We start from the raw sequence: 26,024 nt of genomic DNA on the forward strand, positions 1-26,024 counted from the left end.
CAACTTGGCCTTAAAACCCCCAAATCTCATTTTCAAATCCCTAGGCCCAAATACTCTAATTTCACCTCAAAAATACATAATCTAGTCAAAATACACAATGATAATCCAATATTATTGACTAACAATGATCACAAGTGACTTACCTCAACTTTTCCGTGAATTCTCTCTGAAAAATCGCCTCAACCCGTGTTGGAGATGTCCAAAAATGCCAAAATCCCACAACCCCTCTGATTTTATTCTGTCCAAGGGTTTTCGCATCTGTGGCTCACTAAGCCGCTTCTACGGTTCCCGCTTCTGCATTGAATCTGCCGCGTCTGCGTCTTATTTTGCTTCTGCGGATAAGAGGTCCGCTTCTGCGGTCTCGCATTTGCGGAACCCAAGCCACTTCTGCGATGAGGCCCCTCCTCTCTCATTTCTGCTTCTACGATCAACTCGTCGCAAGTGCGAGTACGCTTCTGCGGTCCTGCGTGCGCATCTGCGACCCCTGCCCTTGCCAAGCCAATTTCGCATCTGCGCAATCAAGCTCGCACCTGCGGTCCCTCATGCGCAAGTGCGAAGTCACCAGCAACAAAAAAATTCCAGCATTTCCTCAAGTCCGAATTTGATCCGTTAATCATCTGAAACTCACCCGAGGCCCCCGGGACCCCAACCAAATATACCAACAAGTCCTAAAATATTATACGAACTTAGTCGAGGCCTCAAATCCCATAAAAAATGGTAAAACCACGAATCATACCCCAATTCAAACTTAATGAAACTAAGATTTTTTTTAACTTCTACATTCGATGCCGAAACCTATCAAATCATGTCCAATTGACCTCAAATTTTGCACACAAGTCATCAACGATATAATAGACCTATTCAAATTTCCAGAATTGAATTCCGACCCAATATCAAAAAGTCAACTCCTCGGTCAAACTTCCAAACTTAAATCTTCTATTTTAGCCAATTCAAGCCCAATTTAACTACGGACTTCCAAATAATTTTCTGGATATGCTTCTAAGTCCAAAATCATCATACGGAGCTATTGGAATCATCAAAACTCTATTCAGGGGTCGTTTACATATAAGTCAACATCCGATCAATCTTTTCAACTTAAGCTTTCATCTTGGAGACTAAGTGTCTCAATTCATTTCAAAATCTCACTGGACCTGAACCAATCACCCCGGCAAGTCATACAACAATTGTACAATATAGAATAAGCAATAAATGGGGGAACATGGCTGTAATACTCAAAATGACCGGCCGAGTCGTTACATGGGAAATAGGGAGGATAGTATGTACACAGACCTTTCCCCTACCCCGAGGGGTAGAAAGGCTATTTCCGAAAGACCCTTGGCTCAAGAAGGAAAAAAGATGTAATATATCAGTACCATCAATAAAAACCATAGAAAAAATAATAGCATCATAAAAACCAGAAAATAGATGGAAATCACAATAATAACCACTAGATAAAGCCCAACACTAAGAGGAACGAAAGAGTAGTGAGAACTCAACACTAACCACTAGCAGTCTAAGACTAAATCCTAACAGACTAGCCTCACTTTGGTGTGCCGTAGAAATATGTACAACTACCTCCTAACCTACAACCTTAATGACTCGACCTCCACAACTTCCTGTCTAGGGCCATGTCCTCGATAATCTGAAGCCACGCAATGTCCTGCCTGGCCACCTCTCCATTATACTTCTTAGGCCGCCCTATACCTCTCCTCGTACCCACCAAAGCCAGCCGCCCACACCTCTTCACCGAGGCATTGAGGCTTCTCCTCTAAACATGCCTGAACCATCTGAGCCTTACTTCTCGCAGCTTGTCATACACGGGGGCCACGTCTACCTTCTCCCGAATATTTTTATTTCTAATATTATCCATCTTAGTGTGCCTACACATCCACCTCAACATCCTCATCTCTGCTACTTTCATATTCTAAATATGTGAGTTCTTAACTGGCCAACACTCAGCCCCATACAACATGGCCGGTCTAACCACCGCTCTATAAAACTTACCTTTGAGTATAGGTGGCACTTTCTTATTACATAAGACTCCAGATGCTAACCTCCACTTCATCCACCCCACCCCTATATGGTGTGCGACATCCTCATCTATCTCCCACTTCCCTATATAACTGACCCAAGGTACTTGAAACTGCCCCTCTTGGGTATGACCTGAAAGTCAAGCCTCACGTCCAATCTCGCTTCTGTCGGCTCGACGCTGAACTTACACTCTAGATACTCCGTCTTAGTCCTGATCAACTTGAAACCCTTAGATTCAAGGGCATGTCTCCAAACCTCCATCCTTTCGTTGACGCCACCTCGCGTCTTATCAATCAGAACTATGTCATTAGAAAATAACATACACCATAACACCTCCCATTGAATATGGTGTGTCAGTGCATCCATCACCATGGCAAATAGGAATGGACTGAGCACAGAACTTTGGTGCAACCCTATAACAATCGGAAAATGCTCTGAGTCGCCTCCCACTGTCCTAACTCGAGTCTTATCTCCATCATACATGTCCTTAATCACCATAATGTAAGCAACCGACACACCTTTGCCTCCAAGCATCTCCATAGAATCTCCCTAGGAACCTTGTCATGCGATTTCTCCAGATCAATAAACACCATGTGCATATCCTTTTTCCTATCCCTGTACTGTTCCACCAACCTCCTAATAAGGTGGATAGCTTCCGTGGTAGAACATCTCGGCAGAACTGATTGTCTGAAATAGACACCGTCCTCCTCACCCTCACTTCTACCACCATCTCCCAAACTTTTATGGTATGACTCAGTAATTTGATACTCATATAATTGTTATAACTCTGGATATCACCTTTTTTCTTGTACAACGGAACCACTATACTCTACCTACACTCCTCTGGTATCCTATCCATCTTGAAAATAACATTAAACAGCCCAGTCACCCACTCAACGCCTACTCTACCCACACACCTCCAAAATTCAACCGAAATTTTGTCTGCCCAGTAGCTCTGCCCCTACTCATCTTATGCATAGCCTCTACGATCTCCTCAACCTTAATGCGCCTAAAATACCTAAAGTCACGGTGACTCTTGGAATACCCCAATTCACCTAGCATAATATCCCAATCCCCTTCTTCCTTCAGAAGTTTATGAAAGTAGGTGTCACGTCCCAAGTTTTCCTCCGTAGGATATTGTGACGGCACCTAGTCTCTAAGACTAGGTAAGCCTAATATTTATGCAGAGACAACCGAAATAATAATTTAAAGGCTCAAAATCCAACAACTAGCAAGGAAAATCTCCACAACTCAGTATATACATATTTTCCCAAAACCCGGCGAAAATGCAAGTCACAAGCTCTAATACCAACTTGTCACGCCCCTGAACCCGTAGGCAACACCAATACTAGGGTTGTAGTCAAAGTTGTCTTGAGCTCTTGAAAGCTCTCCTCACACCCCTCGGTCCACCTGAATGGAGCACCCTTACGGGTCAATCTGGTCATATGTGTAGCAATTGATGAGAAACCCTCTACGAATCGATGGTAATACCCTGCCAAAATAAGAAAACTCCGGATCTTAGTAGGTGAAGACGGTCTGGTCCAACTTTGTGCTGCTTCAATCTTCTTCGTATCTACCTTGATCCCCTCACTCGACACTACATGACCCAAAAATGCCACCAAATCAAGTCAGAATTCACACTTTGAAAATTTTGCATACAACTTCTTTTCTCTCAAGGTCTGAAGCACGGTCCTCAGGTGTTGCTTATGATCCTCCCGGCTTCGGGGGTACACCAGAGTGTCGTCAATAAACACAATGATGAATGAGTTAAGATAGGGAAGGAATACATTATTCATCAAGTGCATGAATGTTGCTGGGGTGTTGGTCAGCCCAAATGACATCACAAGGAACTCGTAATGACCATACCGAGTCCTGAAGGTAGTCTTCGGGATATCTGGCTCCTGAATCTTCAACTGATGATAGCTTGAACGCAAGTCAATCTTGAAGAATACTCTGGCACCCTGTAGCTGATCAAATAGGTCATCAATGCGTGGCAATGGATACTTGTTCTTTACTGTAACCTTGTTCAACTAGCGATAATCAATACACATGCGCATAAAACCATTCTTCCTCTTTATAAACAAGACTAGATCACCCCAAGGTGATGCACTGGGCCGAATGAGACCCTTATCAAGCAAATCTTGCAACTGCTCCTTTAACTCCTTCAACTCTGGTGAGGCCATACGATATGGTGGAATAGAAACGGGTTGAGTGTCCGGTAATAAATCAATACCAAAATTGATATCCTGTCGGGTGGCATGCTCGAAAGATCCGTCGAAAATACATCTAGGTAATCCCTCACTACCAGAATTGACTCAATGGTAGGAGTATTAACACTGACATCTCTTGCATATTCTAGATACGCATCACATCCCTTTCCAACCATCTGTTGTGCCTTAAGGAAGACACCACCCTGCTAATAACATAATCTAAAGTACCTCTCCACTCTAACTGCAAAAAACCCGGCATAGCCAAAGTCACCGTCTTGGCATAACAATCAAGGATAACATGATAGGGTGAAAACCAGTCCATACCCAAGATAACATCAAAATCTACCATACTAAGTAATAATAGATCGGCTCTGGTCTCAAAACCACCAAGAATAACTAAACACGAACGATACATACGGTCAACAACAATAGAATCTCCCACATGCATGGACATATAGACAAGAGAATTCAAAGAATCACGGGATCTACCCAAATACAAAGCAAAATAAGATGATACATAGGAATAAGTAGAGCCTGGATCAAATAAGACAAATGCATCTCTATGACAAACCAGAACAATACCTGTGCTGAATCGGATGCAATTGCCTCCATCCTAGCAGAAAGAGCATAATATCTGGCCTGATCTCCCCCTCTAGGGAGACCTCTACATGCCCATCCTCCACCCCTGGCTGGTTGTGCAGGTGGAGTGGCAACTGGTGCGGTAAACCATGGCTTGAGAAGCCTGAGGGCCCTGTGGAATACGTGGGACCTGAGTAGTCTGTGGAGGTGCACCCCTCCTGAGTCTGGGACAGTCCCTCGCCATATGACGAGTGTCACCACACTCAAAACAAGCTCTCGGAGGATGTGACTACTGGAACTGGCTCGGGCCTAATCGACTGGACTGACCACTGAAAGCACCCTATGCAGGAGGTGCACTAGACAATGGCGGTGCATAATGAGGAACCTGGGGCCTGGGAGTGGCCGAAATACAGCTGGAAGCTGGAAGTGCTAAATGAACAGGGCGGCTCACATAGCCCCTACCATGACAGGCTGCAACCGGGGCACGGACACCACTGTATGCGCCAGAATCTCGAGGCCTCTTGGCCTCCCTCTCCTCTCTCTCCAGGGCCCACACACCCTTCAATCTTCTAGCGATTTCCACTACCTGCTGGTATGGGATGTCTATCTCCAACTCTCGGGCCATGCTGAATTTAATACTAGGGTTGAGCCCCTCGATAAACCGACGAACTCGCTCTTTGGCAGTAGCAACCAAGGCTGGTGCATGCCTAGACAAATCACTGAGCCGGACTGCATACTCTGATACGGTCATAGAACCATGGCGCAACTGCTCAAACTCTGCGCCTCATGCGTCCCTAAGACTCTAGGGAACAAACTCCCTCAAGAACATCTCTGAGAACTCATCCCAGGTGAGTGAAGCTGCCTCGGTCGGACTACCTAACTCATATGCTCGCCACCACTGATAAGACATTCCCTTAAGCTGGAACGTAGTGAAATGAACCCCACTCGACTCCACAATACCCATAGTACGAAGGATATAATGACACTCCTCATGAAAACCCTGGGCATTCTCTGAAGCCAAACCGCTGAAAGTAGGAGGGTGGTACTTCTTGTATTTCTCAAGCCTGAGCTGCTCCCCTTCAGAAGTTGCTGCCTTAACCTCGGATTGAGCTGGGGCGACCGGCTACACTGGTATGACCTCTAGTACCTGGTCAACCTGGACCCACTGCTTTGGGGTACGAGCAGCGGGAGTCTGTATTCCTCCCCTGGCCTGAGATGTGGCAAGATCAAGTGGGATCAACCCTGACTGAGATAAAGTGCCCAATATGCTCAAAAACTAGGTGAGGGTCTCCTAAAGTGCTGGGTAGTAATAGGCGTCTCAGGTGCCTGCTCTCCAATTGGAGCTACTGTTGGCTCCTCTATAGCAGCTCGTGCGGGTGCTCTAGCTGCATCATGTAGACATCTTCGGCCTTTTCCCCGGCCTCTCATGGCTCTAGCAGTGGGCGCGGGTGTCTGATCATCAGATCCAGTTATGCGTGTCTTTACCATCTGTGAGAGAATAGAAAGACAGAGATTTAGAATTTGAAGTCAACAAATTTGCACGATAAGGAATCAAAGAAGTGAAACTTTTTCCTAACAGTTCTATAGCCTCCCGAAGATAGGTACAAACGTCTCTATACCGATCCGCGAGGCTCTACTAAACTTGTTTGTGACTCATAACGCCTATGAACCTAGAGCTCTGATACCAACTTGTCATGACCCCAGTTTCCCTCCGTGGGATGTCGTGACGACACCTAGTATCTAAGACTAGGTAAGCCTAACACTTACTAAATTAATAGAAGAATTCAGCCATTAATGATAAATATGAAATATAAATCTTTATACACAACTTACAATTCCTAAAATCGGTAGTGCAAGTCATAAGCTCTACTGAATTTGCTAGAAAAATCCCTAAATACAACTGTTCGAAATAGAATTAAACAGTACAAGTATAGTATCAGAAGGTGACACTGAGGCCTGCGAACACGACGACGGGTTTACCTTGAGTCTCCATAACAATGCTCAACCAACTAGCTAATAATCAACAATAACTGTGGCACCTGGATCTGTAAAAAAATGTGCAGAAGCGTAGTATGAGTACACCATAATGATACCCAGTAAGTATTAAGACTAACCTCGATGGAGTAGTGACGAGGGACAGTCAAGACACCTACCGGACTAAACAACTTGAAAAAGTGTGAAGGAGAACTAACAGAGAAACAATATTAATATAAAGCTAAGCTGGATAAGGGATACAAAATAATGGTTACAACGATACACTAGTAACATCAATATTTAACATGAAGCAGTCAAGTAATAGTGTTGTAGAGTAAGCTGAACATAGTCTAAGTCCGGTGATACAAAATAAAGGAAAACCAACAACAATTGAATAAGGACAACCGCTTTCACACCAGATATGTCAAGCATTTCAACGAGGTACCAAACCTCATAATCATAGCTCGCGGGTTCCAATTCATGAACCCTATTCACTTGGCATCTTGTGCCCGCATTACAACTCATAACTACATGGATGACTCACGTGCCAGGAGAACAGGTCTCACACAGAAGGCAAGTAGACAAGAGCACATGTAATGGTCAATAGCGTCAAAATTCATCTTCTTAAACCGATATGGGTGATTCATCTACGTGTATGCTTGTTCTAGTGTTCTACCACAATTTAAGTCAACAAATGAGAGTAGAGACAATGAATGGCACATAAGAAGCGATCACCATGAAATGTATAGTGTAAGCAAGACAATAATGAAATTAAAGCAACGGCAAGCACAACAAAATTGGCTACATAGAACTAAGCAAATATTGCAACACGGACGAAGATAATTGATAGTATGCTAAGGAAACAACAATAAAAAACAAGTACAAAAAATGGGGAAATGACAACAAGAGACCTACCTAGGTACCGCCTCGTAATCTCAAATTATAAAATGAATCACAACTTTTCTTATATCACCGCGAGAGCCTTTATATTTAGTTTTGAAAACCATTTTTCCCAAAATAGCATCCCACGTTTTAGCCTACCTTATCATACCGCATGGCTTCTAGTAGTTCCCCTACTAGCCACGCGTTTCAAGCCACCTTATCTCACTGCATGTGTTTCAACACCCAGACCTTATACCACCACATACATATCAATAATAACAACAGTACGGCAGAAATCTCGTGCAAACACAATAACAATCCTTTTAACAATAACATATGTGCCAAAACATAACAACTCATCAAAATGACTTTCACAATATGTGCCCATATGCCACAACATTTCCTCAAAACAGTTTTAATATAACAACCATGCATAGCCCTCGGCTCAACAACACTGAATACAACAACAATAACACGAGAATACGGCAAGTAAATCAATACAAGAACTTCAAAACACAAAGAAACGGAAGAACGAACTCACAAAGAAAGACACAACATGGAAATAATAGTCTCAACAAGAATAGTTCAACAAAGGAGAGGTAATGTGTAACTATGATTCCACGAAAGTGCAATTCGACAACAAGAGAGATAGCATGAATCAATGACCCCAAATAAGAATACATCAACAATGAAAGGGATAACAAACTTCCATTAAGTTTAAGCAATTACAGAAGAGATAATAATAATTTTAATTAAGGTTAAGCAATTACGGAAAGATAATAATGATTTTAATTAAGGTTACGCAATTACGGAAAGGATAGCATGGCAATAAAAGAGGCAACAACTTCAGTTAAGGCACATAAGAGTTTAATCGACAATAAGGGTAGAACATGAAGCAATTAATTCCAATTAAGACACGTAAGGGTAAATTTAGTAAATGGGGGATTTAACATGACAAACAACTTCATATATAATGAACATAAGATCCTAAGAGCCCTAAACGGTCAAGTTTTCACAAATAAGCCCGAACATGTACTCGTTACCTCGCGTACACGGTCTTCACATGACACAATTAGCACAAGTGACTCAAATCCTAATGGGTAGTTTGTGATGACACAAAATGTCATCTTTAAATTTAATAATTAATTTTGTATTCTAAGACCTTGAAAAGCACTATTTATCATTCCTCGACTTGTGTGTGCAGTCCGTAAAATTTTCCGAGAAGTTTTTATGTGAAAAATAGATTAAAATGTGATTTTGAGCTTTAAAACTCAATTGAGTTGACTTTGGTCAATATTTTGAGCAAACAGACTCGGATCAGTGTTTTAACAGTTCCAGTAAGTCCATATCGTGATTTGAGACTTGGGCGTATGCCCAGAATCAAATTTCGAGGTCCTTAGTCCGAGATACGGAATTTTGATTAAAAAATAAATTAATTAAAAGTTTAAGTTCAAATAGTGACCGGATGTCGAATTATGTGCAAATGACCCCGGAATATAGTTTTGATGATTCCAACAGTTTCGTATGGTGATTTTGGACTTAGGAGCATGGTCGAAATTTTATTTGAAAGTCCATAGTGAAATTAGGCTTGAAATGGCTAAAATATGAATTTGAAGTTTGGAAGTTTGACCGGGGAGTTGACTTTTTGATATCGGGGTCGGAATCCAGTTCTGAAAATTTTCACAGCTCCGTTTATGTCATTTATGACTTGGGTGCAAAATTTGAGGTCAATCGGACTTGATTTGATAGGTTTCGACATCGAATGTAGAAGTTGGAAATTCTAAGTTTCATTAAGCTTGAATTGGAGCATGATTCGTGATTTTAGCGTTGTTTGATGTGAATTGAGGTTTCAAATAAGTTCGTATGATATTTTAGGACTTATTGGTGTATTGGGTTGAGGTCCCGAGGGCTTCTGATGAGTTTCGGATGGTTAACGGATCAAAAGTGGGACTTAGGTGCTGCAAAAGGTGCTGCAATTTTTCTGCTGGAAATGCTGTCAAAAATCGGGCTGCCTGTCAAAATCGGGCTGCCTGTCAAAATCGGACACCCTGTCAAAAATCAGACTCCCTGACAAAATCGAGCTCTCTAACAAAATCGAGCTCCCTGACAAATCGGACTCCCTGACAAATCGAGCTCCCTGACAAATCGATCGCTCCTTGACAAATTGAGCTCCTTGACAAATCGGACTCCCTGACAAATCGGGCTCCCTGACAGATATGTAAGTTATAAAAACAGGGGACTTCGTCCCATTTTCCATTTTTGACGAATTGGAGCTTGAGGAGGGGCGATTTTGATATATTTTCAAGAAAAAACATTGGGGTAAGTGATTCTAACTCCGATTTGGTCAATATACACGAATATATCATTGTTTTACTATTTAATTAGTATTTTGAGATAGAAATTTGGGAAAATTTTAGAAATCTAATAGAAAAGAATTTTTGAGATTTCGGTGTCGATCCGGAGTCAGATTTGAGTGAAACTGGTATGGTTGGACTCGTAATTGAATGGGTTGTCGAATTTTATGAGTTTTGCAGGATTCCGAGATGTGGGCCCCACGGGCAATTTTGAGCTAATTTCAGATTTTATTAAAAAATATAGTATTTTCTTATGAAATTAATTTCTATAATTTTTGTTGACTGTATCGAATTAATTATGACTAGATATGATTCAGAAAAATCGAGAAAAAAGCATAATACTTGGTTAAATTGGAGCAAGTCGAGGTAAGTGACTTGTCTAACCTTGTGAAGGGGGGAAATTTCCCCTAGGATTGGTATTGATGTGATTATTGAAATATGTTGAAAGTCGTGTGCACGAGGTGACGAGTGTGTAAATGGGCTAAATGTGAAAGATTATATTTTTAAATTGTGTAGATCACTGTTGCGCATTTATTAAATTATTTTATCTTGTAATATTCTTCATCATTGATCTGAGATATATACTTCAAATTTGTTTGATCTTTTCCTACTAATTATTTTACCTGTTTAGTTGAAACTTGATTTCTTTTATTCTGTGCATTATTTGAAGGTTGATTTTCTTTAAATTAAATATTATTAATATGAAGTATTTGACATTTTTAAACTTGATATTGAAGCAACGTATTAAAGATTTTGAAATATTATTTTCCTAAATTATTTACTCCTGAATATTTTTGTACTCATTGTGATGGAGCGGCGAGCTATTTATTGTGAAAGAATATTATTGTTGAATTATTAAGACATGAGCCGTGAACTCTTTATTGTGAAAAAATATTATTGTTGAATTATTTTGACATGAGCCGTGAGCTCTTTATTGTGGAAAAATATTATTGTTAAATTATTTTGACATGAGCCGTGAGCTCTTTGTTGTGGAAAAATATTATTATAAAATTATTTTGACATGAGCCGTGAGATTTTTATTGTGGAAAAATATTATTGTTGAATTATTTTGGCAAGTTAAATTATTTGAGCACCTGAGGTGCAAATTATGATATATTGTGATATTGATATGCATGCGGTGGTATAAGGTCTGGGTATTGAAACGCATGCGGTAAGATAAGAGTGCCTTGATATGCGTGGTTAGTAGGAGGAACTACTAGAAGTCATGCGGTGTGATAAGAATGGCTAAAACGCGGGATGCTATTTCGGAAAAAAATATTTTCTTTCAAATAAATTGTGAAGACTCCCGCGGTGAGATAAGGAAATGAGATATTCTGAATTTGTTTATGATTTGGGACTACGAGACGGTACCTCGGGAGTGCCCTTGTTGATATTGATTTATGGCCACAATTGCCTTTGATTATTGTTGTGATTTTCTTAACGTTGAAAAAAATTCTGTTTTGTTTCCACGAGGTATTTATTTGCCATTATTTGATGAAATTAAATGTGACATACTATTTGATTCATCTCCATCGTCATTTTATCTTATAATATTGTTTAAATATTTTACCATGCCATTATTTATTCTCCAGTAGGGCCTGACCTGACCTCGTCATTACTCTACCGAGGTTAGGCTTGGCACTTACTGGGTACCGCTGTGGTGTACTCATACTACGCTTCTGCATATCTTTTTGTGCAGATCCAGGTACATCTTCTCAGACCACGCATAAGTAAACTAGCTGTACGAGGAGACTTCGAAGTATATCTGCCAGCGTCCGCAGACTCCGGAGTCCCCTTCTATCTTACTATGTTTGTCTTCCTTATTTGCTTTAGACTCTGATGTATAGAGACATAGAGAATAAATTCTTAGAAGCTTGTGACTTATTTCTACCGGGTTTTGGGAGTTGAAATTATTTGAATTGTAGTTTATTTATTTCAGATATTTATTATTATTCCGCATTGATAGGCTTACCTAGTCTTAGAGACTAGGTACCATCACGACATCCTACGGAGGAAATTTGGGATCGTGACATAGTTTCCCCCCATAAAGTTAGGCAAGATGCATACCTCAAAGAAGCTAGATTGTTACTCTAAAATGACCTCTCAAACGGCTCAAATCTAGCCAAAATAACTTTAAATCATAAATAAAACTCATAGAAGACAGTTCCGGATAATAAAGTTTCGATCTTTAATTAAAACTAAAAAGTCAACCGAAAAGTCAATCCCCGATTCAGCATTTCGGAACCCGACCAAGATTACAAAATCCGAACACCCATTCGATAACTAGTCCAACCATACAAGAATTACCAAATTCAATATCAATTCGTCCTTCAAATCATCATTTTACATTTTGAAAGATTTCTTCGAAAATTCCCATTTTCCCTCAACTCAAAATACTAATTATAAGATAAAAATAAAGATAGAATCATGGAATATAATAAATTCCGGGTGAAGAATACTTACCCCAATGATTTGCTTGAAAAACCCACAAAAAATCGCTTAAATCTGAGGTATACAACTCAAGATATGATAAAAATGGCCAAGCTCTCGATTTTGGAAAATATATTCTGTTGCCCAGGTATTTGCACATCGTGATCGCGGAAATACACATGCGATCGCGAAGAAGGAATAATGACTTCCACAAAAATGTACTATGCGATCGCGAAGAAAAAATGACAGTGCCTCACGAAAAGGTACTACGCGAACGCGGAAGAAGAAAGGCGAACGCGGTTCATCACTGCCTCAAAGTACGCGATCGTGTACATAGCTATGTGAACGCGAAGAACAAAGTGCCGGCCTCCCCAGCAGGGTCAACACTACGCGAACGCGAAAGGCCCAATGCGAACGCGAATAAGCAATCACTTATACGCACGCGATCACAAACTGATCCTTGCGAATGCGATGAGGAAAAAGGACCATCCCACCAAACAGCCTTCGCGATCGCGGCTGCACATAAGCGATCACAGAGAAGGACACCATACACTAGAAATGTAGCATTCGAAAACATGAAAAAAATGTCCCGTAGCCTATCCGAAACACGCCCGGGACCCTGTCCAAACATACCAACTAGTTTCATAACATAACACAGAGATACTCGAGGTCTCAAATCACATCAAACAACGTCGAACTACGAATCGCACCTCGAATCGAACTTATGAACTTTTCAATCTTCTAACTTCCAAAACTCGTACCGAAACATATCAAATCAACCTGGAATGACGTCGAATTTTGCATGCAAGTCCCAAATGACATAACGGAGCTAATCCAACTCTCGGAATCACATTCCAACCCCGATATCACCAAGGTCAACTCTTGGTCAAACCTCTTAACCTTTCAAAACTTCAACTTTCTAATTTTCGCCGAAATGCTTCAAATTACCCTATGGACCTCCAAATCCGGACGCACGCCTAAGTCCAAAATTACCATACGAAGCTATTGAAATCATCAAAATACCATTTCAGAGTCGTCTACACAAAAAGTTAAACTCTTGTCAACTCTTACCGTTTAAACTTCTAAAACAAGAATCCTTCTTCCAAATTGACCCTGAATCATCCGAAACCGAACTCGACCACACACGCAAGTCATAACACATAATACGAAGTTGCTTGAGACCTTAAGCCACCGAAAGGGACGCTAATTCTCAAAACGACCAGTCGGGTCGTTACACCATGACTTGTACACACGAATCTCAACAATAACAACCAGAATTGACAACTCCACAGAATGATATTTCACAACTTAGCACTTTGCCTCAGTGTGAATCACAACCTTTATATCTCAATACCAATTTCAACAACAAGATATTCCACGATTTAACAACTTCAAGTAAAGAGTTCAACAATTAAGTAATGAATACGGAATAAAGGAAACAAGAACTTCAACTAAACATATATGGCAATTAGCATGTAAGAGCAAAAGACAAGTAGACATGTGAAAATAGACTAATAATGATGAATATGACATGTTAAGCTAACTCAATTAATGTATGAAAGGGATCTACATAGCTAAAATCGGTAATTTCCATAGTTAGCCCGTGTACACACTCGTCACCTTGCGTACATGGCTTTCACATATCACAATTATCACAACCAACACAAATCCTAAGGGGTTAATTCCCCCATACAAGGTTAGGCAAGTCACTTATCTCAAATCACGCTAATCAATTCACTAGTATGCCCTTTCCTCGATTATCCAACTCTGAATTGCTCGAATCTAGCCAAAATAACTGTATACTATAAATATAAACTATAGGAAACTAATTCAAACAATGAAATTACGATATTTGCAAAGAATTAAAAAAGTCAACTCGAGCCCGCGCCTCGGAACCCGACCAAAATTATAAATTTTGAACACCCATGCGATAACGAGTTCAACCATACAAGAATTACTCAAATCCGACCTCAAATCGCCTTTCAAATCCTCAAATTTTAGCGTAAGAAGTTTCTACCATTTTCCCCCAATTTTCCAACTCAAATCCCTAATTAGATGATGAAATTATCAATAGATTCATGTAAATTAACCAAAATCGAGTTAGGAATTTTCACCCCAATAATCGCTCTGAAAATCTGTCGAACATTCGCCTCACACCGAGCTCTAAGTCCAAAATGTGAAATATGAAATAAACCCTCGACTTTGAAACTTAAATCTGCTGCCAGTGATTCCTTTATCGCGAACGCGGAAATTGCCTCGCGTTCGCGAAGCACAAAAATGTTGCTGCCCAAATTTCCTCTTACGCGAACGCGATAACCCACTCGCGAACGCGATGACCAAAACTCTCAAGCTTCGCGATCGCGAAGCTTCACTCGCGAACGCGTAGAACAACCGCGTGAGGTCTCCCTAACCTGCCTTTCCTCTTCGAGAACGCGGCTCCCTGTCCGCAGTTGCAATGCACAAAATCCTAACCCTTCGTGAACACGTGGCCTTCTTCGCGCGCGAAAGGTAAATCTCCAGCAATCTTCGAAGATTCTACGCGAATGCGGGAACACCTTCGTGAACGCGTAGAAGGAAACCAGAAGCACCGAATTTAGCAATTTTCAATGTTTGGAAATGCGCCGAACATGATCCGAATTACACCCGAGGCTCCCGGGACCTCAACCAAACATGCCAACAAGTCCTAAAACATCATACGAACACGCTCGAAGCATCAAATCACCTCAAACAATGCTAGAATCGGGAATCACGCATTGATTCAAGCCTAAAAAACTTATGAACTTCCGAATTCCAAAACTAATGCCGATTCTTATCAAACCAACTCCGATTGACTTCAAATTTTGTACACAAGTTATATATGTCATTACAGATCTATTCCAACTTTCGAAATCGGGATCCAACCCCGATATCAATAAAGTTAACTCTCGGCCAAACTTCCCAACCTTCCAAACCTTCAACTTTCTAACTTACGCCAATTCTCGCCGAAACGACATATAGACTACCGAATCAATATCAGGACACACTCCTAAGTCCAAAATCACCATACAGAGCTATTGGAACCGTCAAAACTCCATTCTGGAGTCGTCTACACAAAAATCAAACTACGGTCAACTCTAACAACTTAAACCTCCAACTTAGGGATTGTGTGTCTCATTTCGCTCTAAAACTTTTCCAAACCTGAAACCAAGCACCCTGATAAGTCACGTAACTACAATATAACACCGAGGAGGTAATAAATAGGGGATCAAAGCTAATACACTCAAAACGACCGGCCGGATCGTTACAGTAGGTCTGCCATCTCCGCTTAATCTGGTCCTCCACCATCAAAACTCTGTCGTCCTCGTCTTTGATGCACCTCACTTGGTCCAGATCCCGAGCCTTCCTCTCTCTTGCCTTAGCCGGCTGGAATAACTTCTTCTCCCCGCCTTTGTCCCCCAGTTCCTCGCACAGACGAGCAAAAAACACAGTCTTTGTCATTTTTCTGTTTGTTGTTTTATTGTTCCCACCTACAATTTCAATTGTAAAGACATAAAATTATTTACCTTTACTACCACCAAGACTTACACTAGGTGTGCGGTGTTTACACCAAAATATACCAACATATAATCGTTAATAAGTGATTTAATAATAATAATATATATCAATTAAACGTGACTAAATGATAGAAGTCTGTATGCGCATGTCGTGCATTTATTGGATTGTGTTAGATATTGGATGCGGGTAAGTTTTTACGCTCAATAATCACTATCCCCTTTACTCATTTCCATTCTTTAGTCTCCCAATGTTTTTAATATTTTTTCGAAAAAAGTTACCTTCTGTATTCACAAGAATATAATGAATATACTATTGTATAATTATGTCTCTGCCAATATTAATTATTTAAATATGGATTAAACTGTTAAGAAAACAGTTTAACAAACTTTTCTTATCGGAATAGAACAGTACAAAATACATAATTGTTAATCATTATCAGGTTAACAAGAAGAAAAGCTACATGAATGTCAAACCATAAACTTAGCAGTAATATTTAATATTCACACCTCAATCTCAAACAACTTAAAAGCTATATTAAAATATAATCCATGATGACACTGTTTCAATTCTAAAAAGTTGATATTACTTGTAAAATAACTTGATAGTAGTTTCATCTTAGCTCATACAATTGATAAAATTAAGCTTGGTATTGTAAAAGTTAAGATCTATTTTTTTTAAACAATGTTTCTGAGTAAGGTCCCATTTGTATTTATTAAAATTAGAACACGTCAAGCTGAATATACATATGATTATCAAAACCTGGTGTCTATATTTAAATACTGGATAATTAAAGTCGTTTGTGTTTTCATATGCACTAATATGTAGCGCGAAACCATTGTGCATGAAGGTGTTAAAAGGGACGAGATAAATCTAAAATTACATATAACAAAATTATATTGAAAGACCCACGATATACTGGAATCAATGCAAACCTAGCAAAAGATATGACACAAAAACTAAAAGATTTATATATGAATAGTAATTAGCTTAGAATATTCATTTAGTCATGTTAATATCGTTTAAATTAGATTATGTGCTTTTCTAAGAGTCTCTTGCCCCTATTGAAGAATCTTATGTCAAGATTTCCCCCCCAAATATTAACTTTTTCATAGATATTTTTCGAGTCTTTTTTCCTTATTTTTTTTGGTTTGAGGACGAAAAATACTTCTTCACGAGTAGAATACCTTAGAAAATATAGAGAACTTCTACGACTTTTTAGTTTCATTTAAGAATTCATATAGCTGACACTTACTTATTTGGAATTGAGATATAATTATTGTTATGTTATTAAACCTTAATTTCCTTATTTGAAGAGGATAATTTAAACTCTACCAGAGACCAGAATTGAAGAGCTAAAAAATTCCTGGAGCATTTCCTAAATAACAGAAGTTTCGGGGTTCATTTTCTAGAATTCCAAAAATTTGCCAAATGCCAAATCTAAGAAACAGCTCTATTTTCATTTCCACGAAATTGTTGCACCAGTTTTAGAGAGAGAAAACGCGACCATTTTTCAGAGATCAGGCGAAATCCTAAGGGCATTGGATTTGATTATTCGATATGGATTTTAACCCAGTAAGTTTAATTGTTTTCATTATTTGTCTCTTCCCCCCCCCCCCCCCAACCCAATCTAATTTACAATCATTTATCATTATCAGATAATACTTGAAATCATTGCATTGAGGCTAGGGTTTTGTTTGAGCTCGTAGTTTTTCAATGAAGATTAATTGATCTGTTGATTTACTCTTTTTTTTTTTCCTTTTGTTTTTCGATCTGTTTGGGAATTGAAAATTCTCACTCTAGTGAATTCCATCCTTGAATTGTATTATCGATCTGGAAGATATAAAATTTGTTCTTATTGATGAAGTATTAATGCAAATTTAGGGGAAATAATCGTCAAAAATAAATTGTCCAGAAGAATTGTGAAATAATACTCCTGCATATCATAGGCTGCTTATAACAACAACAACAGCAGCAGCAACAACAACAACAAGTACGCCTCAGTCCGAAACAAGTTGGCATCTGCTATATATGAATCCTTAATTCTTTCTTTAAGCTCAATTCATATCATCATCACACCAAAACAAAATAAAAGTGAAAGTGAAAAAGGTGTGCTTAACACCAAACTGGTATATAAGTACACATTCCCTTAACGGCTGGTAAACAAAAATAAATGGACTAATAAATATAGAAGGATACCATTTCATCATTTCTTATCTAAATCTTATCGTAGTGCATTAAGCTGTCCTATTACTCTTTTATGTTCAAGGTCTTACTGAGTATTACGAGCAGGCAAAGAGAGTTTAACCTGCTATTTTGGTCTCAGATGTCATAAATAATATAGTTATGGCCACAAGTCTATTTCAAGATATCCCCTTGATTGATCTACGTAGAGATTCTTAGACTATGTTCTTTTGGCATATTTTTGACACCGGATCTGCTGGTGGAGTGACCTTTTATTTTGTGTTAGGACCACACATATCATTTTTCTCCTAGAAGGTTTTGGTTGAAAAAGATATTATACGTCATAAGTACTGAAAAGATAACTAAATATATTTTCTATCATCTTTGTGTCACTATATGCTACATTAATGCATTTTTTGATGTCAGTTTGTATTTAGAGCAGTTTGTGTCTTTGGCAAGTGTATCCTTTTCCGTGATCTTCTCTTTGCCTTTCATTCTTTCTCTCTCCCTCTCTCCCTCTCTCTCATGTTTCAACAAGTCTTACGAGATGTAAGTTTGGTGAGATTTGGACTTATTAGACTGACAGAAGTATTTGACTGCGTATAATAGTAGAAAAATAATTTACTGTTCTGCAGTGGGAGATAAATAAAAATGAAGTGAAAATAAAAGGATGCTAGTTGGCTTCACTCATATGCTAGATTTATTTGTATATACTTCATTGTTAATTGGCTGAAGTATCCCAATATATAGATTTTGGTTAATTTGATTCGTGCAGTTGTATTGTTAGTTTGTTGATGCTACTTTGAAATGTGTCACTTGGATTTTATTTTATATACTCAAACAAATTGGAATTTGCAGGGTGCTATTATGCTATTGTAGTGTCTAGATACTTTCTGATAATTTGCATATGCTATTTTTGGCGTGTATAGACTTTCAGATAGTTTGAATATGCTATTTTTGGTTTCTATAAGTATAGCATATTTGATTCCACCCATAAATCATTTTTATTTCCAATGTTTCAAGTTTCAATAAGAAGTCCTTACTGTTGATATGATATACTACATCAATTTTTATGTATGGATGATGCAGGCGTTATTCAAAACGAGTGGGCATAAAACGTCTGTAGATGATTTTTTAGTTCTGACAGCAATTGTATTTTTAACATAGTTGCATGTTTGGGCGACGGCTTAGTGTTCTTGCTTTGTTCTATTTTCGAGTCCATGTAAGCTTCGCAGGGCCGGTTTCACATCCAGAGAAAGGAGGGAGGGAGAAATAGCTTTATGTATAGGTTAAAAAAGTGATAATATGATAAATTTTCAAAATATTGAACTCCTAATTTGCTTTAAAAAACAATTTTTTTTATTTGGAATGTGATGGACCCACGTATTGAAATAGATGTAGAAGACTTGTATAGCTGACCATATTAGTTTGGGAATCAAGCTTAGTTGTTTTGTATAAAGATATTGTTGTGTGTATATATTGATGCAACTTTGAAATTGAAACATCTAGATGCACTATTAATTTTGGATGTCAAGTAAGTCCCACTATACAATGCTAGCTATGTGATTGGGGCGGTTAAGTTTTAGTTTGGTGTCATAAGAGGTACAACTAGCACACATAGAGGATATAGTTAAAGAGGTTGCTTGAGATGGTTTGGTAGTGTTCTATGTAGATTCCAAATGTTACGGTTGAAGCTTTTAGAAGGTGAAGAAATAGGCCTAAAATCACGTGGATGAAAGTTGTCTCTAAGGACTTATAATCTCTTAAAATCCATGTAGACTTTAGAGAAAAATAGACATGATGGAAGCAAAAGATCCATATAGGAGATACTAGCTACAACAACAACAACAAACAACCCAGTGTAATCCCACAAGTGAGGTCTGGGAAGGGTAGTGTACGCAAACCTTACCTCTACGTTGTGCAGGTACAAAGCCTGTTTCCGACAGACCCCCGGCTCAGGACAACATAGTCGCAGCATTAAAGCAACAGAGATATAGTAATGAAAGAGTCATGGAAAAGCAGATCGGTATACTTACATTAGGTCCAATGTTTATAGTAGTTCTTTTTATTTTGTTCAGATATTTGTATGTCAGTAGAAAATATAGAGAACTCTAGTGTTAGATAGTCGCGGACTATTGAATATTGGAATGAACCTGGTATGAATGTAGTGAAACAGATCTGTATAGCCAATCCCAACTAGCGCTGAATTGAGTCGTATTTGTGTTGTTGTTGTTATTGTCATAACTTTGAGTTCATTCCGATTTTCTCATCCTCCGGATGGGAAGGGGGGTAGATGATCTAGGAGAAGCAATGTAGGTGAAAAAGGTTAATTTTTTAATATGTAACACTTGTAGCTTAGAGGAGCTTGTGGCTCTGGTTACTTTTTTCCTCTGTTACTTATTTTTGATAACCCTCCCTCCTTGTTTTCTTTCTTTTCTACCGTTGTTGCTCTACCTCTTACACCCTGAACACTCTCTGGTGCAAGGAAAGGAGGGAAGCACATAAAAAAATGTTGATCTTTTCTGTCATAATGCTAGTTACACTATCACGTTCTTTTTCAGCCTGCAGGGGAGGACTATGCGCACCCACAGATATGCTTTTTTCATGTGCTCTTCAAGGTGCAGTTTATTATAGTCTTCTTATTTTAATGTCTTATAAATTGTATTTACTTAACACATTTCCTTTGCATTGACAGGCAGCAGCACTAGCGTTTTATATTCTGTCAGCTCTATTTGTTGATAGTTTTGTTATCATATTTGTGATAACTGTTCTTTTAGCTGCTTTTGACTTTTGGGTGGTTAAGAATGTGAGTGGGCGTATCCTGGTGGGTTTAAGATGGTGGAATGAAATAGATGATAATGGCGAGAGTGTGTGGAGATTTGAGTGCCTTGATCAAGAGGTGTGTAATCTAGTCTCAGGTTCCTTAGCAGACTTCTTGCCCTTCATACATAGGTTTATTTTAGAAGTGCTCGCGCATTTAGTCTTATTAATTGATTAACTTTTTATTGGCCGGGACATACCTTTGTCCTTCACTTTTCCTTTCAGTCAATGGCTCGCATGAACAAGAAGGATTCCTGGCTGTTCTGGTGGACTTTGTACCTAACAGTAAGTGAAGACTCTTATCACACTGACTGCTTATTCTAAAGTTCAACATAAACAAATTGAGCACATGTATTAATCAGAAGAATTCAAGAAAAATTGGCAAAACACATAAGTTTGGATATGAACGATGGCCGTTCACACCTTGGCTTCTTGTTTTCTGTTTTCAGCTTTTATTATTCCAGGATTCAAACTTCAAAAGCATATTGTAGCATATGTTATAGGGATTATATTTGGTTTTTATCTGTACCTTATTTTGCAAAGTGATATAGTTATCCATTGATATGTTGCACCTGATATGTGTACTTCGTTGTAGGCTGTTGCTTGGTTCTTTCTCGCGATATTCTCCCTCATTAGATTCCAAGCTGACTATCTTCTCGTTGTTGGAGTTTGCTTGACTCTCAGCGTCGCAAATATTGTTGGTTTTACTAGATGTCGCAAAGGTGCGTACTTACTATAACTTCTGTGGATTCTGCGCCTAACAATATCATTACTGCTGGTGTTTTATTTTGTTTGGGTGTTCCAACTTTCATGCAAGAATATAATATGACGGTAGATTTTGTTGGGTTTCCTCATTAGTTTGTGTATCTTGGATTGGTTTCTATCTTGCCCTGCTTGTTTCAGTTTTTTCATTTTTGTTTTTGGTACTTCTTGTTATCTGATGTCAATGTACTATTCCCTTTTCCTATTTTGTTTTCCAGTATGCCTTTTCTTGTTAATCTTCATAGTATTTTTTTTCTGAAATCCAGATGCTAAGAAGCAGCTCCAAGCATTTGCAGCCCAGACTCTTACTTCTCGATTCTCCTCTACTCTACAGTCGGCATTTAGTGTTGTTTGAACAATTTATACAGAGCAAGCTAGTTATGGAAGGAAACTGCTCGTCATTGTCCACCACTACGAACAATCATGTATTGACATGGTCTTTTCTCAGACTTCTCCATTACTGAAGCTTGTTTATGTAGAATATGAACGAACTTGAAAAACAGTTTTGTTCTCTTCAGTTTTCACGAATCCAATTGCTTCATTGTTTTCTGTTTAGACTGTTTTTAGCTCAGCTGTTGAATAGGTCAACAGGTGGACTCTAGCATCAACAAATCTGTTATAATAGAGAACCTTTTCTTCTGTATGAATCGATATTATTTGCAATTCAAGCTCTGAAGTAAGTGTGACTAGAGGGTAATGGGGGTGGGAGGAGGTTCCATTCCGTTGTTGTGTGATCTCTTTTGAAGTTCAAGGTAAACAAAAAATTTAAACTCGTAATAAAAAATGAGATTTTGAAGATCAAATGAAAGCTAAAGGAGAGGAAAAAGACGAGCATGGTATCGTATTACTTCATCAAGTAGGAAAATCAAATAAAGTATATAACTATTGTCGATGATGCAGTATAAATAAAATACTGTACCTCCTCTAATGTTTCCCGTGGGGCACTTTAAATTTCATATATTTATTTCGATATGTGAATTTGTCAGATTCTACGAGAACAAAAGTCAAAATTCCCAAGAATATAAGCACAACATAAAGCACAAGTTCTTTAATTTCTTCATTCTTTTTCCTTCAATATCTGGAAATCAAATTCTTGAAAACTGAACTAATAAATGAAAAGAGAAATTACGCTCCTCAATTTAGCTATTGCAGTTCACTTTCGTTGATTGAAATCATGATTTCGTTCAATTTTTAAGATAAGATTCAGCAGAAGTTGCCTGACTAATTAATTCCTGCGTAAGTCAAGTATCTGAAAAATAAAACTACTGAATGATGTGTAGTTTAATTATCAGAAAGAAAGAAAGAAAGAAAAAGGGGATTGACTGGGGATAAAAGGGAGCACAAGTGTCATTAACTTATTCCAATTTGGGAAGTCAGAGATAATGTAGCCAACAGACCAAAGTGAGCACTATAGAAGAAAAAAGAAAGTATGTACCATACACAATAATGCCAGAGATATAACGTCTCCATTACCAATTTGTGTTGAGGCTATAAATAAATACATGAGTAACTTGCCATCTCAACAAAGAAAAGAATTGTTAGATGAAGAGTAAGAGCTTGTAGCCAAAAATGACTTGCGTACGTGCTCCATTATTTAAAGGTATTACGCTGACACCATTAATATATATTAGGCAATAGTGTCTTATTATCGTTTCCATTAATTCCTGGCTTATACTATAGCAATTTAATTACAATGTAGTACCTAGCTACGTACCACTGAAGATTTATTGTATCCCAATGGAACATGTTGCAGCTAGCGGACCAATATTAATTTTGATGTTTTTTCTGCTTGGTTATTCCTCTTTTACATTTTAGTTGAATTTATTATACGTACGGTACTACTTAAAAGCTAGCTATACTTTCGTCTAATTAATTGCCATCAGTAGTTGGAAATTACGTATATATACTTCTTTCACTTTGTGGAGTAATACATTTCGCATGTATCATCTAGGCCATGCATGTAAGCTGAAAAACTAAGACATGTAGATTACAAATACGTAACTGGTATTTCATAAGTTAACTTATACTCCATAAGTTCTTTTTTTATGAGGAAAATTTTTTTATAAAGCAATTTTTGGTCTTATGGATAAAACAATGACATCTTAATGGACACTGTGATTGCAAATCCTAATTTAAGACCAAGATAACTGCATCGTGATCTTTGTCTTAATTATGTATGTTTCAAACCATTATTTCTGGATTACTTTTGCAATTGATACTCAACAATAGCGTAAATGATTCAGTAATAATTAAGTGGATGCGGAATTAGCAATCTACTTTAATTCGGATCGATCCTCAAGTTGATACTCTTAATGCAGGTGATTTTAAATTTTAATTAATTTATATACCGCTCAACAAATAATTCATGGGAGCTGCAAGCATTTTAATTTAAATAATTTGATCTCTTTTATGGATATTCTGAAGTGTACAGATAGTCATTCTCAGGGATACTATTTAGAGATTAGCCAGTACTTATTGTCCTGGAATTTTAAACTAAAAATCTTGATTTCAGGACAACTCAAAACATTTTTGTTCTGGAAAATTGAACTGAAAAACTGAAATTCAAAACGTACTGACTAAATTCTAAATAACAACCCTTTAGAGTGGCTACCTGGTATCATTTCTACTATTCTGGGGTCTTTTTAAGGCCCAACTCAAGTGAAAACAAGATACATTTTGGGTGTGTTAGGTATTAAGAAAATGTTTTAACTCAATTTCGGCTAGTTAATTTGCTGTAAATAATGGAGGGAACATCTAATAGATGTGTCGCTCCAAATGCCTTGTTTAGTGGCATTGACTTATTTTTCTTTTGTTTTTGAGGCATTTTTCCTTAGCTTTGAACAAAATACGAGTTTGTCAGATTATTCTATAAGAACAAAGTCAAAATTCCCAAACATTATTTTTAAAAAACCACATCACAAGCTCGTTTACTTTGCATTGTCATTTCCTTCTCTCTTTTATCTTGAAATCAATCTATTGCACCTTTGTAAATCATTTTGGAAGTGCTTTTACCAATTATAGAAATAAATGTGTATTTGATCAATCTTTCCAAAAGTACTTGCAAGTACCAACTTATGACAAATGACAGGTAAAAATCACTTTATAGTTAGTATTATTTAAATAAATAAATTATGTAAAATATTCTTTATAATATAAATTCTTTATAATATAAATACATTATAGAATTTACCATTTCGTTAGTAAACTCTGCCAAGTGTGTTTACTTTGTTTATTTTGGTTTCTTTCCGGGATAGAACAGTTGGTCAATGTGTATGGGATACATTACAACTCTAGGTGCAGTTGCATTTGATTGGAGATAAAGTGAGTGCAAGTGTCGCTGCAAATGAAGAGGACTTATTCCTATTTGGGAAAGCCAGATAATATAGCAGAGAGACCAGAAGTCAAAGTAATATCACACACTTTAATTTGCTATGTAGTATCACACAGAGGATGACATATATAATTTTTTTAATGACCTTTTTATTCATAATATCACTTAGAAGCAATAATTCAGTGTGTTTTGAAGTACTCCATTCGGTTCACTTTAATTGATTTTTTAGTTGTTTTCACACATATGGAGGAATCACCTTTTATCATTAATTAACAATAAAATTAACCATATTAATTTTAATTTGTTCATTGAAAATATAACAAATAATCCTAGGCTCTTTATTCCAATGACAACTTTGAAAAAAAAGAAGTTAATTCCTTATTGATATCTGAAAAATATATAAATATTGCAGACCAACAAAAAAAAAATGCCAACAAATCAATTAAAGTGGATCAGAGGAAGTATAAGAATATCCACATAAGATAGGGTGTTTTTTTTCTCCATAGAAGGCTATATATATCTTACTAATCCTTCTGCCCTCACGTGCCAGTCATGTGCTTATTCATTTCCTCAATACTCCCCCTCAAGCTAGGTGGTGCAAATAGGTTGAGCACTCCTAGCTTGCCCATTAGATGTTCACGTTGTGATCTTCCCGGGGCCTTTGTAAGCAAGTCTTCTTCTTGGTCCTTTGACATCACATACTTTGTTTTGACAATCCCTTGTTGAATTCTCTCCCTGATGAAATGCAAATCTATCTCTATATATTTTGTTCGTTCATGGAATATGGGATTTGCAGCAATTTGGATTGCTGCTTTGATATCACAGTGCAGTTCCACTGGTGATTCAACCTCTGCACCCAATTCTTTGCGCAGTCCTGTTAACCATAGGATTTTTGAGACTGCAGCAGCCATGCTACTATATTCAGCTTCTGCTGAG

General features: G+C 38.0%; 1 protein-coding gene across 1 annotated transcript; it reads left to right on the top strand.

Annotated features, from left to right (window-relative positions):
* The first annotated feature begins 17,417 nt into the window (after positions 1 to 17,417).
* LOC107782472 (Golgi apparatus membrane protein-like protein ECHIDNA) lies at positions 17,418 to 22,404 on the top strand. The gene is made up of 6 exons (XM_016603359.2): positions 17,418 to 17,566; positions 20,737 to 20,793; positions 20,871 to 21,074; positions 21,221 to 21,280; positions 21,591 to 21,717; positions 22,024 to 22,404. The coding sequence occupies exons 1-6, from the start codon at positions 17,552 to 17,554 to the stop codon at positions 22,110 to 22,112; spliced, it is 552 nt and encodes a 183-aa protein (XP_016458845.1). The 5' UTR covers positions 17,418 to 17,551; the 3' UTR covers positions 22,113 to 22,404.
* The last annotated feature ends 3,620 nt before the right edge of the window (positions 22,405 to 26,024 follow it).

This window comes from Nicotiana tabacum, chromosome 22, assembly GCF_000715075.1.
Source record: "Nicotiana tabacum cultivar K326 chromosome 22, ASM71507v2, whole genome shotgun sequence".
Taxonomy (NCBI): Eukaryota; Viridiplantae; Streptophyta; class Magnoliopsida; order Solanales; family Solanaceae; genus Nicotiana; species Nicotiana tabacum.

Excerpts from the sequence above, each read along its gene's own strand:
- LOC107782472 (XM_016603359.2), top strand. Across the intron at positions 20,794-20,870 it reads TTTTTCATGTGCTCTTCAAG|GCAGCAGCACTAGCGTTTTA; the intron begins GTGCAGTTTATT and ends TTGCATTGACAG. Across the intron at positions 21,075-21,220 it reads TTGAGTGCCTTGATCAAGAG|TCAATGGCTCGCATGAACAA; the intron begins GTGTGTAATCTA and ends TTTTCCTTTCAG.